At 34.3% G+C, this 17,753-nt stretch overlaps 1 protein-coding gene across 4 annotated transcripts in view; it reads right to left on the bottom strand.

Moving 5' to 3' along the window:
* sorl1 (sortilin-related receptor, L(DLR class) A repeats containing) overlaps nucleotides 1–17,753 on the bottom strand; it is a 142,393-nt gene that overhangs the window by 5,633 nt on the left and 119,007 nt on the right. For 2 of the 4 annotated variants that reach the window (XM_056474295.1, XM_056474296.1), the window contains exons 29-44: nucleotides 17,584–17,715; nucleotides 17,276–17,410; nucleotides 17,024–17,176; nucleotides 13,963–14,118; nucleotides 12,390–12,518; nucleotides 12,144–12,270; nucleotides 10,282–10,451; nucleotides 10,089–10,201; nucleotides 7,861–7,965; nucleotides 7,706–7,772; nucleotides 4,916–4,998; nucleotides 4,744–4,831; nucleotides 4,475–4,659; nucleotides 1,909–2,028; nucleotides 1,667–1,831; nucleotides 1,409–1,583 (exon numbers count right to left, since the gene is read on the bottom strand). In XM_056474295.1, coding sequence (XP_056330270.1) covers nucleotides 1,409–1,583; nucleotides 1,667–1,831; nucleotides 1,909–2,028; nucleotides 4,475–4,659; nucleotides 4,744–4,831; nucleotides 4,916–4,998; nucleotides 7,706–7,772; nucleotides 7,861–7,965; nucleotides 10,089–10,201; nucleotides 10,282–10,451; nucleotides 12,144–12,270; nucleotides 12,390–12,518; nucleotides 13,963–14,118; nucleotides 17,024–17,176; nucleotides 17,276–17,410; nucleotides 17,584–17,715 — 2,103 coding nt within the window. The remainder of the gene's footprint in view (nucleotides 1–1,408; nucleotides 1,584–1,666; nucleotides 1,832–1,908; nucleotides 2,029–4,474; nucleotides 4,660–4,743; nucleotides 4,832–4,915; nucleotides 4,999–7,705; nucleotides 7,773–7,860; nucleotides 7,966–10,088; nucleotides 10,202–10,281; nucleotides 10,452–12,143; nucleotides 12,271–12,389; nucleotides 12,519–13,962; nucleotides 14,119–17,023; nucleotides 17,177–17,275; nucleotides 17,411–17,583; nucleotides 17,716–17,753) is intronic. The other 2 variants (XM_056474297.1, XM_056474298.1) reach the window with 1 other exon arrangement.

The raw sequence follows: 17,753 nt of genomic DNA, 5'->3' as shown, positions 1-17,753 counted from the left end.
TGCCACAAAAAAAAATCTAATTTAATTATTTCTTAGCGACATACATTAATGTGTCAAAACAAGAAAACTCTAGTTGTATACACTTTTTTTTCAACATATTTCTTTTTCTTTTTTTAAATGACAAGTTAAAAATTTTTACAAGTATATTTATTGTGGAGACAGTTACATAAATAATCAAATATATATACATTTGTTGGATTTTGGAGTATAACTTCTATTTAACCTAATGCACTTCTGTAATAAATCCTTACGTATCATGCCTATTACTAAATATTATGTCTCTTCCCCCTTACCTCTGTAAAGAGTTTTTTGTATGAATGGAAAATAATGTAAAGGGGTATATTGCTCTGTTATTATCATGTGTAATTGTTTTTAGTTTTCTTTCTCTGGGAATTAGGGAATTTAATTTGAAGAAATTGCTGTAAAATATTTCTCACAGTTATTGTAAATTGTATCTCTTTGCAATAAAAAAAGCTTAAATACAAACTGAAATGCATAAAAACTGTTTTATTAAGATGGATTGTTGGTGATTGGATGGATGTCGGCACGATTGTGTAGGTATATACTTGGCCAGAGGAAAATTAAGACTTGTTAAAAAAAGATTTAAGACGCACAACACAATATTTCAGTGAATTTAAGACTTTTTAAGGCCTAATCTTAATTTTAAGACCCTGTAGACACCCTGGATACTGAAGACTAGAGTAGTGAGTGACTGCTGAAAATATAGTTTGCATCACTGTAGTTTCAATTACATTTACAAATTGATTTAAATATTTTTTATTGTATTTCTGTTTAAATAAGAGACTACTAGAAGTACAGTGCTGGGAAGAGGAAAAAGGAGGATATGCTACAGTTTTAATGAAAGCTGTGCCCTTAATATTTTTCATACTGTATAAATTGTGTTATAAAAGCAATAAAGCACTTGAGGCTGTGCTACAATGTGGGCTGAAGTACTTGCAGCCACTTCACTTACTGCCACAAAATATGACAGCCTCTCAGGCCAATAATGAACCCATTTTACATAATAAATGTTAATAATATTAACATATTAAAAATATAGTTTTCTATCTTTGGTAACACTTTATTTAGATGGCACCCTTTAAATATTCTGTTGACTGTAAGTGACTCTGCAAATAGCAGTTTAATATCTGTTAACACTGTATTTTGCTGCTACACAATAAATATTCTAACATTTAAAATATTTTAAAAATGCATTTTCGAAAGTGAAAGTGGACAAACACAAAACATTTCAGACTCCTTTTATTCAGCGTTGTCCACTTCTGACCAGATCAGACAAAAACGCATCTTAATTCCATACCCTGAGAGTTAATCTACATGAAGTAGGGCTATAAAAATCAAGTTTAATACAACATTTTCACACAACACATTGTCAGACAGGTGGCTTTACCTGTGCTGAGTGTATAGCTGGCCTCTTTGCTCATGTTAAGCAGTCTGATGGTGATGCTGTAGCGTCCGCCAGGCTCCAGGCCCTTCAGTGTGTACTCCACTGTGTTATTCTGAGTGTTCACTTTATAGTCACTCTCAGTTTTTCGAACTGTATCTCTCACGTGGACTGCATATGTCTGGTATATAAAATACATATGATTGAAACACTCACATGATTACATCACTTCATATTGAGAAAATAAAACCTATGTGCATGTACCAAAGGACTGCTGGGAGAATCATATGGCGGCTGCCACTTCAGAGTGGCCTGCGTTTTATCCACTCGCACTTTGTGCAGGTTGCGAGGTGGAAGGCGCTCATCTGGGATCATCTTCACTACGGCGTAGTTCGATGGAGGACCCATGTATGGAGAAACGACCCTTACCTAAACGACACACACGATTATTTCATCTGGGTGTTGAAGTGGATGGACGAGTGAGCAGCAGAAGGATGGACACTGACCAGGAATAGGTACTGCTCATCACTGTCAACAATCACAGTCAGACTGCTAGATGTGCTGTTCAGCCTGTGAGGTCTGCGGAACAGATCCAGGAATGAGGTGGCGTAGAACACAGCGTACATCTGTAGCAAAACGAAAACATAATTTTTAGCTTAAAGTTGTGGTCACAAATGAAACTGGAAAATCTGCAGGGTCTATTTTCAATGCATGTGTGAAGCACAGCTTACACAAAAGTGACTTCAAAAATTAAACCGTTCTGTTGGCAAAAATATCGGCCAGTGGGGTAAGTTAAATAATCTTGTTTTAGCTATTTTAGATATTTGGACTATAAATAAAGAAAAAAAATCAAAGTAAGAAAAAAAATGTGGCATAAATCATATAAATTCCGTACAAATACAGTGATTAAATACAATTCTGTAGCTTCTGTTCAACTATATTCCAGACTTAACGTTGCATATATTTGAGATGTGACTATTGCAGATCCTGAGACGATATATTGTGCAGACCTAGACTGAACCCTCAGTAAAATCTAGCATGGGAAAACCTTTTGTTTTTAGCTAGAATTACAACTTTATGGATTGCTACTGAAGTTTGAAGTTGTTTGCAGGTGGAGTTTCTGAATAAATGAATTTAATAATGTAAAATGAATAGGTCATGGATAAATTTATAGAAGATTCATGAAAAAGTTAGCTTTTAATACAATTAACAGAAAACTTTATATGCAATAAAATTTAAATATCATTTACTTAAAAAGCCTAGGACAACCTGTCCACAAAATATATTCATTGTTGTTCCTAACTCATTGTTCCCACAAAAAAACAAACTTCCTATCAGGCAGCTGTTTTGGAGTCATTAAAATGTCCGCATATGCACATTCATCTAGTTCGACCAGATGTGGCTGTGCACATTCAAAGCTGACTTTTGCCAACATCATGACTTTATATTTGTCGTATGCACCAAAGTGAACTGTTTTAAAGAATTAGGGAATACCTCTATCATTCCTGTTTGCTTAAAACTTTGTTTATTACTCTCAAATGTGATACTGTTATGTCTTAAATGTCTCATGAAGTGCTTTGAAATTAGCATTTTTTTAATTGAAATTTGACAATCTCAACTGAAATATGAAGACAGGGTCCCACCCTGTAGCTCCTCCTCTTTATTAAAATAGCCAATAGCGCTTTGTTATTATCACAGCTCTGCCAGTGAGAGCAGTTGAGATCAAGTGCATCAAATAGACCCTTTACAAATTTCCGGGCTGCTCAGCAGTGAAAGGCATCATGGTTGGGTAAACTTAGAGCGCAGTGAATGGGAGAGTACAACAAATATATTTTTACAACTCTAATTGCTGAAATAATAAAAGAAAAACTCTGTGATGTTGTTATAAAGACTTTATATTTAAAATAGTGTGAGACTGATGACGGCAGCCAGAGGAGAGAATAACGTCAGATTTACACTGAGCCCCATAGACGCTGCATTAGAAACATCTCACATAAGCGGTCATTCGTTTTTTGCAATTTGACGCAAAGATGATATAATACATTCATAAATGCATATAAATGTTTATACGTTTAATAAAAATCTAAATATTAAAAACTTTCAAAGATTTAAGATTATGATGACTGTTAAAAGTGTCATAACAGTCTTGTGAAAAGGGTCCATGAAAAGAATCTTGAAGGGGGCAGGACATGTTAAATACTATAGAACATTTGACTGGTCAGAAGATTTGATGAAAAACCTAAAGTATGAGGTAATGTCAAAAAAATCTATCCATTTAGGCAGAAGAGACACACTGCAAGATTTAGATGTTTAAATTAGGTTGATATTTTCTAAATGCAAATTTTGTCACTGTTTTGAAGCATACCAGATTATAGATGCCCTTAATACTATCATACTGATATGATACTAACATCTGAAACACTGTATTTGGATTTCACCGCTTTTTAATTAAATGTAATATCTGAATACTGTCAACTGTAAAGGATGTATTGGTCGAGTGGAGGGAGAAAGTAGGCTTATATTTGTAAACATTTCATTTTGTTAAGAACTACTGGCAGCCCATGTACAGCTGAAGTCAGAATTATTAGCCCCTCTTTGAACTTTTTTTTTCTTTTTTAAATATTTCCGTTAAAAATAAATTGGGGAAAAAAATAAACAGGGGGGCTAATAATTCAGGAGGGCTAATAATTCGACTTCAACTGTATATCTTCATAAAAAAAAAACAATGAGTGGTATTGTGTTCCAAAAAACTAATTTATACAAGCAATATTTTCACCCTTATTTTCATGAAATTCCCAAACACTCAAATTCACATCGAAATGACAAGACTTTCAGAAATTTCAATACAAAAAACGCATCACTCATTGAAACATGTGCATCACACTTAGAGCTAAAATTGATGTAGAGCAGGAAAAAATAAAAGTGTAGGCATCTTGAAGAGATCTCAAGTAGTCACAAGAGACATATTTAAAGTCATGCTAAGACCAGGTAGAAACAGTAAGGTATTCACATAACCACTAGTAATAAGATTACTGTAAACATGACCAGATGGAAACAGAGCTCTAGTCTTACCTCTGCTGGCGGGCCTGTCCAGTTGCAGTCTACAGCGGTCTGGTTGAGGGCTCTGGCCTTCAGTGAGGGCTGGACAGGTCTGCTGCCTTTAGTCTGCTGGCGGGACAGAGCTGTAGGACTGTCTCCATCATCAGTGTGAGCCCATACCGCCACCTCATACTCTGTCCCTGCTGTCAGGTTAGAGACTGCACAGAAAACAGCACACGCTTTACATCTTCTTCCAGAAATGCTGACAAGACGTTTAATTGATGAGTTTAGAAGTGTTTTACCTTTCACAGTTTCTGATACCGTGTAATTCCAGCTCTCCTTAACATGTTCATCAAATACCCAAGAAATGACCACAACGTAGTGCTTCACCTAACAGAAAGCGAGTTAGATTTTATAATCATGCCTGAAGGTGGACATAGACGAATCAAACAGAGAAACAGCAAACTGACTAACCTTCACCTTATAATCATTAGTGATGGACAAACTCATTGAGTCTTCTGTGATGCTGGTGATCGTCACTTTAGGAGGAGAGAGAGCTGAAAGATATTCAAAAATATCATTTAAACACATTCAAATAGACATAAATATGTAATTGGGCTTATATATACAGTTGAAGTCAGAATTATTAGCCCTCTTGAATTATTAGCCCTCTTGAATTATTACCCCCCTTGAATTATTACCCCTCTTGAATTATTAGTCCCCTGTACATTTTTGAAGAATTCTGTTTACCGGAGAGCAGATTTTTTTTCAACACATTTTTAAACATAATAGTGTTAATAACTCCTTTTTTAATAACCTATTTATTTTATTTTTGCCATGATGACAGTAAATAATATTTTACTAGATAATTTTCAAGATACTAGTATTCAGCTTAAAGTGACATTTAAAGGCTTAACTTGGTCAGTGCTTCCCACACATAAACTTTACTTGGGCGGGCCGCCCAAATATATTAATGGCCACCCTAGCATATTTGATGACAGTTTTTTTTTTACCAATATTATCAGTTTTCTCGTATCTGCCAAAAGACAACCAAACATCCGCACTCGAGTAACCAGTAGAAAATCTTCTCTTGCCCCATTTTGTACTGCTCATTGTGTGTGCAAGAAAAGTGTCAACAACACTTCCTTAGACAGTCTGGCATGCTCTGCAGTGACCCACAGAGATGCACCTTTTTGAGGCTTAAAAATGCATCTTGCTTGTGTTTAGAAGGAGAGCATGTGGAGTGGAGAGCATGAGCCCTGTGACGCTCCAGGGAAAGACGAGTCTCCGCGGAGGTCCAGCTTCCAGCTTCCGGTGCTTAGACTGCAGCTCTGCACAAGACGTTTGGCCAATGGAGAAATGGTCGTACCCATCAGAGCCTGGTTATCTCAATGTTTTTTTTTTCTTTACTTTCGCCAATTGGTGATTTATTATTATTATTTTTTTTGCCGCTGTCATCACTAGCTTGCATGGTTCGTGATATGTAGAGCTGCGCTTAGATGGATTTGCTCTTCAGTGTTTGGACTATCAGTAGTGATTATTAAACCACACTGAACTGAGCTAAACTGAACTTAAACACTAAAAACTGAACTACACTATTTCAATGTACTATGGTCTTTTATGTGAAGCTGCTTTGACACAATCTACATTGTAAAAGCGCTATACAAATAAAGGTGAATTGAATTGAATTGTGTTTCTAAATCTCCTAAAATGTCCGGGAGTTGGCTTTTGCTTTCACTTACTGAAGTTGTTGCGTTTTTGCCTCACTCTTTTATTTAAGACAATCTTTTATATCTTTCATTTACTTAGATGACAGCGAGCACAACCGTGGGACAGAGAGAAAAAGTAAATAATAGATTCTTTAACCTAAACGATTAAAAAAAACTTTACTAAATAGTCAGAGGATGAAATGACAATTAATCTGGCTGCAAAATATATATATACACCAATAGCAATGGTCAAGCAACTCATTTGCCTTATTAAAATAATCTACACGTTTTATTATAACTATTAATTAAATATTTAAAAATATCCATTTTCGAGATATTGTCTGTTTTTATCCATTTTTCTTGTAATTTATTTCTTTTTTGTTGTATATGTTATTAATTTGATAATGGTAATATATTACACATATCTAAATTGCTTTGGCAATACTGTACTAAAATGTCATGCCAATAAACATTTGCAACCTGAACTTAAAAGTATTGTTAAAAATCACATTATTCTTTGTGTCACACGTAGCTAACCATTTATGAGGCAAGGGTAAAGGATGTGTTTCAATTTGGCTACCACCACAAGTATATTTCAAACCCGTGGAAAGCACTGTTGGGTATTTACACAAGTTATTGTATAATAGATGGTTTGTTCTGTAGACAATAAAAAAATACTGCTTAAGGGGGCTAATAATATTAACCATAAAATGGTTTTAAAAGAATGTAAAACTGCTTTTATTCTAGCTGAAATGAAACAAATAAAACTTTCTCCAGAAGAAAAAATATTATGGGAATACTGTGAAGAATGCCTTGCTCTGTTAAAACATTTGGCAAATGTTTGAAAAAGAAAAAAATAACTCACAGAAAGGTAAATAATTTAGACTTCAAATATATACATACATAAAACACACTAAGTATGCAGTGCGTAAGCTGTCCAATATGAAGAGTTCATTGAGATATGAATATATATTTAATAATATAGAATTTTGATTATTTAAATAAATGATCTTGTAAGATTTGACTGATTACATTGCCTTGGCATATTAACAGATAAACAATTTTGACTAACTGTATACATATATAAAAAACATAATCCACACTAAGTATATAGTACGCAAGTGGTCTACTCTGCAGAGGTCATTGAGACATAGATATGCATTTCATAATATAGAATTTTGATTATTTATATAAATGATTTTGTAAGACTTGACTTGGATTACATTGCCTGTGTATTTTAACAGATATACTACCTTTCAAAGTTTATACAAGTAAGCACTTTTTTAGTATGAAACATATATTCCATCATTTTGACTCTTTTAAAAATACATGGTTGTATCCTATAAAAAGTCCACGTACCATAAGCACCACATTACTTTTACAGTGATGCCACTTTACAGATACAAACTGACCCATTAATACTGAAGCTGAAATGGGAGTTTACATGACATTTACTGTATTAGCGTTCAACAATCTTATCAGACAAAACGCTTGAGCGTAAATGTCCAGCAGGGGGTGCCAGTGCTCCGCAATGAGGTTTATACAGCATAATTACCTTTTTGAGGAATGATTGACTTCATTTCTGTCCAGTTTCCAACGCCTCTGCTTGTGACGGCAGCCACCTAAGAAATAACAGAAGAAGATCGGTGAAATGAAACAAACCAGAAGTTCACATAAAACAGCAGCATGCAAGATCTTACAGCAACTAACCCTGAATCTGTAGAGCGAGCTGGGCTGCAGGTTCTTCACTTCTGCATTAGTGCTGGTGCTACGCTGAGAAAACCACTCTGCACTGTCCTTTTCACTGTATTCCACCTGCACAACACACACAGCAGACAGTTAGAGAGGATGTGGGATAAATGCTAGAAAGTATATAACCATTTCTATAACCATTCCTCCAAGATTTCATGGGACACTCGTCTGTTTTTTTAAGATATAAAATGACTGATTTTGTGATGTCTTTTCTTAAAATATGCAGCAATATTTTTGCTGTTGTTTTTGATGTGAAAATACAGAAAACAATCTTGCAATTTTTGACCATGCATTGGGCTCTAATTTATAGAAAGAAAAACTAAGAGAGAAACTTTGGTGTTTTACTTTTAATCCCATATAATCCATAAAAAATAAAACAAATTGGTGTTTCGATGTTCAATTAACAAATAAATAAAATATTAAAAAAAAACAAAAATGAAAACAAACAAACAAAAGCATAAAATAATTAAAAATGAAACAACACAAAAGAAAACAAATCCAAAACACAAAATAAACTATATAAATTATGCAAAAAAAAATATTATAAATAAATATAATAAAAAAAATAAATAAATAAATAAATTATATATATATATATATATATATATATATATATATATATATATATATATATATATATATATATATATATATATATATATATATATATATATATATATATATAAACAATAAAATAGAATTGATAGAAAAATGTAAGAAGAAAGAAGAAGAAAATCTAAATAAAAAATAAAAAAAACACAACTAAAATCGTTTTAGTCAACTAAAATTAATTGTTGTTTGAAAATACAGAAGACATCTTGCCATTTTTGACCTTTAAATGCATTAGGCTCTAATTTATAGAAAGAAAAACTGAGAAAAGAGAAACTTTTATCTTTTAATCCTATACAATCCTACTGCATCATTAGATACATGATGGATTCTATTTGATTAAACACTACAACGTATTGTAACTGCATGAGAATGTAGGCATGGTAGCTTTTTAATCAGACTGTATTTATATAAAGGGTGCCCTCTCTAAGCCATATATCAAATTCCCTGACATTCACTGACAAAATGGCACAGAATTTACATGAGCATGCAATTTTCTTTAACTGCTGCAGATTTTACAGAAAGATTTGAGACATCTTTCAAAGTCCTCCTACGACATCTACATTGCTTATTGTAAAATAACATTACATTCATGTGTAGAAAGTGCTAGGCATAAAGCTTTATATCTCCTTAGTTGTCTGACTCGCTTTAGAAGTCACAATTCTGACAATGCACTTTCACACTACTTGAAAAAGACTGTTTGTTTTATCGATCACATAAATGTGAACATTTTATATGATTTTAACATTTTCTTAAATTGATAATTTCGAGTCATTTATGTATCAAATAGGATGCAGTAGGCTTTATATGGTTAAGAAGTAAAGATTACTCCTTTTTCTTTCTCATTGTTCCCTTTATATAAATTCCAGACACCAATAGTTCTTGAGGAAAAAAAATTGTGTATATTTTCCCAGCAAAAACGCACAAGAAATGCCAGAAACATTGCAACAAATTTAGTAAAAATAAGTCTTTTTAGGCTGCTATAATCAGATTATTTTCCAGTAAAATCCAGGAGCGACTGGTTGAGCACTGAGCAGACAAAAATACTCCCAGACAGTATTTAACAGGTACAGGCTAGTGACTGCATTTGATTGCCGGCTGACAAACAGGGAAAGATTAAAATAGCCTAATAAATATCCTTACCATAAGGTGATAAAAAACACAGTACAGATAAAATATATCTTGATAAATGGGATGTAAAAATGACAAACAAAAACTCTGATATTTAATGACTTGAACAAAAATTATATATAAAGCACCAGATTTTCAATGTCTCGAATAAATCTTTTAAAATTCCATGATATTCCAGAAATTCCATGATAGTGTAAACCATGAATATAGCGGATCATGAGCTCTGATTAGGTCATTGGTGCTGAAAATGTGACTGAAATACTCACACTGTAGAGCCCCTTTTGTATTATATTAATCTGATTGCTATTCATTGCCATTATATAGACAAACATAAGCAAAAAAAAAAAAAAAGATTTTAAAATGAATACATTTTGTGGCCTGAAAAAGAAAAGCATGAACAGCATTGGAAAATATGACGGCATTTTAATTGTAGGTTTCTCACTCACAATATACTCCCTGATGTGTCCATGTGTTTTATCAGGAGGGCTCCAGGAACACAGGACCGTCCCATCATCAGCTTTGTCACAGCTCAACTGGAGGCTCTGCGGAGGGTCTGGTACTGCCACACAAACAGAGTGACCAGATGTGAAGAGAGAGAGGAAGAAAAACAAAAAAGACTTGAGACTTATGGAGACTTACGTCCTTCTGGAGTGCGCAAAGTGAGATATTCATTGGTCCTGTGCTGTTTGCTGAGGCACTGAGTCTGAACCTTCACATTGTATGTGGTGTCTGGCATCAACACGGTCAGAACGGCACTGCCCTTATTGCTGTTTGTGTCTATGGACGTCCACTGCTGAACACCCACTGGCCTGCAGAATACAAACAGCTTTCTGTAACAGACCTACTGTATATGGAGCTGAGACACTTTTGTGATTAGATTATGGAATTAGGGCTGTACGATTAATCGAAAAAAGATTGCAATGTTGATTCGACCCTACACACGATCTTAATTCAGCTTTTCTACGGTTCAGCCAATTATATTTTCAAGGTCAGGAGAGAAGCATAAAGGCGGTCGGACAAGTCTTTTCATTGTTATACATGCGCTGCTCAGCAACATGGACACCTTCAAATGGTCTTAAAAGTGTCACATACTGCGTTTATAAGGTATAATTCACCCAAAATGTCATTTCTTTCCTAATGTAATGATGTATTCGAGGCCACGAAATCACACGTGAGCTGACGTAGCTACTGTTTGTTTACCTCAGAGAGGACGCGCACCCTACTTTAGTGAACAGAACCTGCACAGGCTTTGAATAACAGCTGATAAAGTTGTAAATCATGTTCAGTTTGTTGCACAGAGCGATCGTTTGAGAGCCGCGCAGGAAGTATGACTTGCATGTGTGTGTGGTTTTTTTTCTCAGAGTGACGGCAGACATGACATGAACACACGCGGCAGTAAAAGTGCAACCGGCACGCACATCATTTAAATGATCACATTTTAGAGTTATGATTATGACCAGCACTTGATATGTTTTTTCCTTCATAGCGAACACAAAGTGTTGTGCATGAAAATAAATGTTTACTGGGTGAGTATAACTACTCCAGCCTATATAATGTTGAATAATGCGAGAGGGAATCTGATGATGACAAATGTTTCATTTTATTAGTGAAATAAGGTCTATTGACAAGCATATGTCTCAAACTTTGGAATTATGAAAAGTTGTATTCTGATTTCATTACTTTACAGTGATTTGACAGTCAGGACATATTTAAAGTCTGTTCAAATCCACTATTCAAAGTCTATACAAATAGTATCATTTTACCAACAGTAGACCAACACGCAGGCCCAATATTATTCTTGTTTTACAGAATTGTGAGAAAATCGTGATCTTGATTTTAAGCAAAGAAAAAAATGTTGATTCCCATTTTAGCCAGAATCGTGCAGCTCTAAAACTTATAATATAAATGTTAGATATTATATTATAAATATTATAAAAATAAATCATTTTGCTTTATTTGTTAGTCTACTTATATTTTATTTATAATTATTAATTTATTAAAATATTATCAAGTTAAATTAAATGGTAAGAAACGATAAAAAAAGAAACATTTATATCCAATCTAATCTAAAGAAATAAAATAAATGCAACTAAAATAATAAAATGGATTTAAAAGAAATTGTAAAACAAGTAAAATTGAATTAAATAAATTGGTGTTTCAATGTCCTATTTATAAATAAAATAATAATAATAAAAAATACATAAAATAAATAAAATAGAACAGAAAGACAAATCAAAAACACACAATAAACTATGAAACATTAAAAAGAAAAAAATGCATATTATAAATAAATATTATAAAATTAAATTAAATATATATTAATAAAAAAACAATAAATAAAATTGATATGAAAACATAAAAAAACTAAATAAATAAACAAATAAATAAATAAAAAAATAATTACAACAAAAATATAACAAGATATATTTTTATAAGTTTTTTAATTATATTTATATTAAATAATATTTTTAAATAATAGGTTTAGTCAGTCCTTGTTTTACCTGAAGTAGATGACAAAAGAACAGGAAGATGTAGGCATATTTTTAGGCCTTGTCCATGTAAGCTTGACAGCACCGGAGAAGTTGGCAGTCCACTGCAGATTTTGAACCTTGTAGACCTGCTGTTCATCTGGGAAATGCAAAATCAGAGTGAATCAGCATGAACAGTCAGACCGTCAGTTTAATGTGCTCCAGTGCAGCAGATTTCCAGCACCGCAGAGACGTGATGAACGTCTCTCAGTGTCTCACCAGTGCAGTTGTGCTCGTCACTTCGGTCAGAGCAGTCTATAAAACCGTCACATCTCTCGCTGTTCTGCAAACAGGCCTCGCCGTCCGCACACCGCGTACCGTTTGCACAAAGCAGAGGGCCATGAGTGGCTGAAATACAATGAAGAGTAAAATAAGAAAAGCTTGAGGTAGTGTAACAGTGCTATTTTACTTATTTAATTTTAAAAAATGTCATATTTATCCTTAAAGAGAATATATTATGACCTTTTTTTTATGAGCTCTAAAATTAATCACTAGTGTCCATAGGAGGTGTTTGCAATTTTTCAGCTCAAATTTCACCACAGACAACTGTAGCTTGTCAATTTGCCCCTATTTGGGTGTTTTTAATGTGTGTCCTTTTAAATGCAAATGAGCTGCTGCTTTCCAGAAGAGGGCGGAGCCTTTACATGCTATTCTGACACTCCAGAAACAACAAAACAAGCGAATCACCAAAATATCGGAAATTAAAAATTAAAGGCTTACATGTTTAAACCAGATGCTGACAATGTTGTAAATGGAAGAGGTTACAACTTCTAGACTGCACCAGAAAATTTCTAAATGGTTAGTGGATAAATTTAGGTAGTTTTAGTGGCGTAAAATTGACTAAATACATGGAGTATGCTAGTGTTCCAATGTGCCAGCCTTTACAAATGAACAGTGCAATTTTCTTATCTCTTCAGAAAAAGTATGTCACTTGACAATACAGTACATAAAACTGGAGCATTTCAGCTACAAATCTAACAACATAGCTGGTCTCTATGAATACATCCAGAGACAATGGTAGCTTTAGCAACATTATCACATTAAGCATTTGCGCAGATGAAGGGGGGACCGAATTATAGCACTTAAAGAAAATGCTGTATTTGCTTTAAATAAGGAAACTGTTAATTAATTTATTTAATTATTTAACCAGGAATGTCCCATTGAGATACACTCTCTCTCTTCTACCAGGGAGTCCTGGTTAAGACAGGCAGCATAGGATAGAGTTACAAAAAATTTAAAATATATGTCACAACACAGACACACACAAAAATAGTATAAGCCATACTCAATTGTTAAAACTTGTGCACTGTTCAAAATGGACAGTCTTTCAAATATTTTTAAATATAGCGATAGATGGTACGGATCTCATATGTAGTATATCTTAAAGCTCATTCCATATATATGGAGCATACTTGGAGATTGCAGATCTAAAAATAGCATCATTAGTAAGAGTTTATCTGCTGATCTGGTGTTGTAAGTATATGAACAGTACTCCAACACATTATATATATATTGTGGTAATTTACTAACTAAAGCTTTAATAAATAAAAATAAGATATGTTGTTTTACGATAAACAGTATCCAGTTTATTTTTTAAACATTCAGAGGTGCGTGCATATAAAGTATATCTCCGTAAACCAATACTGATAGAAGTGTACTCTCAACTAAACGTTTTCAAGCTGCAAAGGAGAAACATTTTTGTAAACGAAAATAAAAACCTAATGTTAGTCCGACTTTTTTTTAAAGGCTAAAGGCTAAATAAACAGAGAGCAGGTGTGTCCGAGCCACTTACGACAGTTGGCTTCATCAGATCCATCCAGGCAGTGAGGATGACCATCACAGCGCTTCCAATCTGCAATACATGCTGGAGGCTTCAGACACAGGAACTGATCTTTAGTACAGCGGCCCGATGGAGGAAGAGTCGTCACTGAAGTCACCGAACCTTTCACTGAAAGGAAGACACAAACACAAGCTAAAATGATGTAGTATACTAAGGAAGCAAAGGAATTTTTCCCTTATGCAAGCGGTGCACGAAACAAGTATAATTAAAGTATTTTTAAAGTAACAAAAAAGTTAGCTTATTTCTGAAAAAAAATAGAGAAAATCACTGATGTACTCTTATTTGTATTCAAAAATGTCAAATAAAATTAATTATAATTAAGTTTGTCTGGATACAGCTGAAAAATAATTAAATATTTAGCATATTACTGAGTGAGAACACCCAGTATATTAAGTAAATTACATTAATTTGGGAAACAAATGAACTGTGATGCTGTGGGGCTGCTGCATCAACCACTGAGCCAGTCTGAGCTATAAAAAAATGTGTGAATTAAACCGTATGAACATAAGTGTTAAATGTCATGTAATTTATAAAATAATTTACTGATTCAAGTTAAAAGAGGCAAGACAAATTTTTAGAAGCATACACATAATGCACATATCAAATTCAAAAATGCATATCTAATGTACACCACTATATATTAATGTTGTGAACGGATTTAAAAATGTTAAATTAATTGCTTATTTGTCTGCAATTTATCAAGACTAATTGCAGCTAAAATGAAAAATTGTATAACATTAACTTTAAATACAATAACGTAAAACTGCATAACTAAAACTTTCTCATCTAACTTCAATGTAGATTGATCCTTATTTAAGGGTTAAAACAATTAAATGGGACAGTTCCTGAAAATTCTGTCATTATTTGCTCAGCCTTCATTTTCATGTTAGAAACTGATTTCCGGTTTTCAACATTCTTCAAACTATTTTCTGTTGTGCTCAACAAAAAATTAAGCAATTTATAAAGATTTGAAAATCCATGTGGATGAGTAAATAGTGAGTACATTTTTGTTTTTGGGTGAACTATTCCTTTAAATTGTTATATTTTTCTGATCAGGTAATTAGAACAATTAAAGCAGAGGGGTTTGACCACCCTAATTAAAACTTGATCATTGTAGAAAGATGTCAAAATATGCGTGGGGTGGTTCTGCCCTTTATATATTGGGAAAATAGTTTGCATTAATCACTATCCTAAATAATAATAATTTTAATTATAATAAAAATAACAAGTTAATTTAAATTTCACCACAATTATAAAGGTTCATTTTATTGTGAATGCATGATCGCACCCTAAAGGGATGCCGGAAAATATACAGTCAGTGGTCAGAAACCAGCAGATCTAGCCTACTGATGGACACAATAAGTATTCAGAAGATTTGTAAAATGACTCGCATTTGGCCAGTTTGACTCTGTAAATTAAACTGAGGAGAGTTTAACTACTTCACAACACTCCGTCACCTGAACTCAGCGCGAGGGCGAAGGAGAAAAGTGCAGCGCTGAGGTAAAATCATATTCTCAAGTCATAATCTTTAAAATAATGACTTGTATTATAAATGTTGATAAAGGGATTGGGATATAGAAAATACAGCGGTGCGTTAAAAATGCTTAATTTCTGTGGAGCGATTGATTTGAGTTAGTAGGCCTGCTTTATTAAAATAAGCTTAAAATAAAAACAGCCTATGCTGGTTATTAAAAAGGATTCAGTGTTTTCGTGTTGTAATCTAAATTTGCAATTTAAGTGGAAAATACTTAGGGCAGGCCTTTTATTCCTTTTATTCTGTTTTTCTATACAATCCTGAAAGATTCACAAGCAAAAATAAATACTAAACTAAAATGGGCGGTGATGACGGTAATAACCACATCACAGCGGTTGACATCCTATTATGGCAGTAAGGCGGTGATGCAGTTACCGTCACACCCCTATAGTAATGATTAAAGAAAATGATCTAAATGTGTTTATATGTATTTTTATATTTTGGGTGAGGCATAAGACTAAAAAATGTTCATACAATTAAATATTGTCAGGTCGACATCTCCCATAATTCCAATAAGTAGCCCAAACTGTCTGTCAACAAATGTAGATTTGGGTTTCTGCGCATCTCTTCATGCATATCCGCCATTACGTGTACATGACACAGTCAGTCGCGGTAAAATCAAATGCTGAATTGAAACTTTTTAAAATCCTGAATCAATATTGGAGTTTCTTTTGCACACTGGAGGAAGGACGACACCATGGCTGAAGTATTTCTGTTAGACAGGTAATGTTATTTTTTAAAACGATTTTAGTCCCCCAAAGCTGATGTAGATTTGTTGTTATGAATGGGTTATATGCACAGAAGTGTTGTTCAGCCACTGAAATCTTCCAATTTCGAAAGCTTGATGTGACTATTTTCAGTTTCATAAGGTCCTTTTACAGCATCAATAATGTAATTTTAATTTAGTTTAACAACAAAACATCAGTAAATAGCGCTATTCTGCCTAGCCTGCTTTACTGAGCTGAAGTTGCTTTTGCATTAACATTGGTTCATTTGTGAACAATGACAGCCTGACACACTCCCTATATTGTTTATCATGTTACTCTGAATATTCGCTTTGAAATAGCATGTAAGTGTGGCTTAGTAATAAGTGTAATTCCTGCAGGCCGCCGATCAAAACACCAAATACATTTCTAACTGGCGAATGAGATGATCTAGTGGGTTGTCTGCTGTCATGTCGTGGTGCACGCGTTTGCGATTTCAGGAGACTTAGCTGTGAAACAGTCGCTCGCCTGCCGTCCAAAGATATTATGCTAACCGGATAGCATTTTGATTAACAGATTGTCTTTGAGGCTCATGCCTGTTGAAGTAGCTCATCCGCTCAGTCTCCCTCAAAACATTTGAGTTACTTTATACAAGCTAATCAAACTTAAGCATGTTTGATAAATAAATAAAACTTAATCCCTGCAAGCTGCATTTGGATTCTTTCATGGGCCATATGCTGGCCAACACCCAAGGTAGTGACCAGTAAAAGAGCACCTGTTGGACAGCCTGCTTCATCACTGCTATCAGGACAGTCAGCGTAGCCATCGCACACCCAGGTGTCCACAATACACGCACCAGAACCACAGCGGAAACGATTTGGAGCACAGGTAGCAGGACCAGGCGCAGGTGTGTGAAGAGCTTCGCCACCTGGACACACACACACAAATTCAACACCATTCATTTCACAAACAAACTTAATACACCCTGACTGAGCAAGAACACGAAGTAGCAGACTGATCTGGGTACCTGAACACTGAGACTCATCAGACCAGTCGCCGCAGTCATTTTCTCCATCACATTTCCACCATGCGGGCACACAGCGGCCGTTTTTACACTCAAATCGGAAGTAACTTGTGCAGCCTGGCTCCTCAGTCGGCGATGCTGAAATAGAAAGTGCACAATCTTTAAATGAAAGCACAGAAACATGATGTAATGTACTGTTTGACTGCACTGGTTTGTAGTCTGTAGTCACTTGCAGAATATAGTATGAAGTCAAAATGTAAAGTGGCCCATTTAAGTTTGATTTCTAGTTTAGACTTGTTTGTAGTGCGCACCACAGTTGGCCTCGTCTGAGTAGTCGCCACAGTCGTCCATGCCGTCACACTTCCACTCCAACGTCACACACATCCCATTGGTGCACTGGAAGTTGTAGCCGTCACATGTTTTCTCAAACTCAACACTAGTGGCTGTAGAAGAGCAAAGAGCAGATTATTTATTAAAAAAA

The sequence above is a fragment of the Danio aesculapii genome, chromosome 15 (genome assembly GCF_903798145.1).
Source record: "Danio aesculapii chromosome 15, fDanAes4.1, whole genome shotgun sequence".
In the NCBI taxonomy this organism is placed as follows: Eukaryota; Metazoa; Chordata; class Actinopteri; order Cypriniformes; family Danionidae; genus Danio; species Danio aesculapii.
This window is presented reverse-complemented; position numbering and strand designations above follow the sequence as displayed.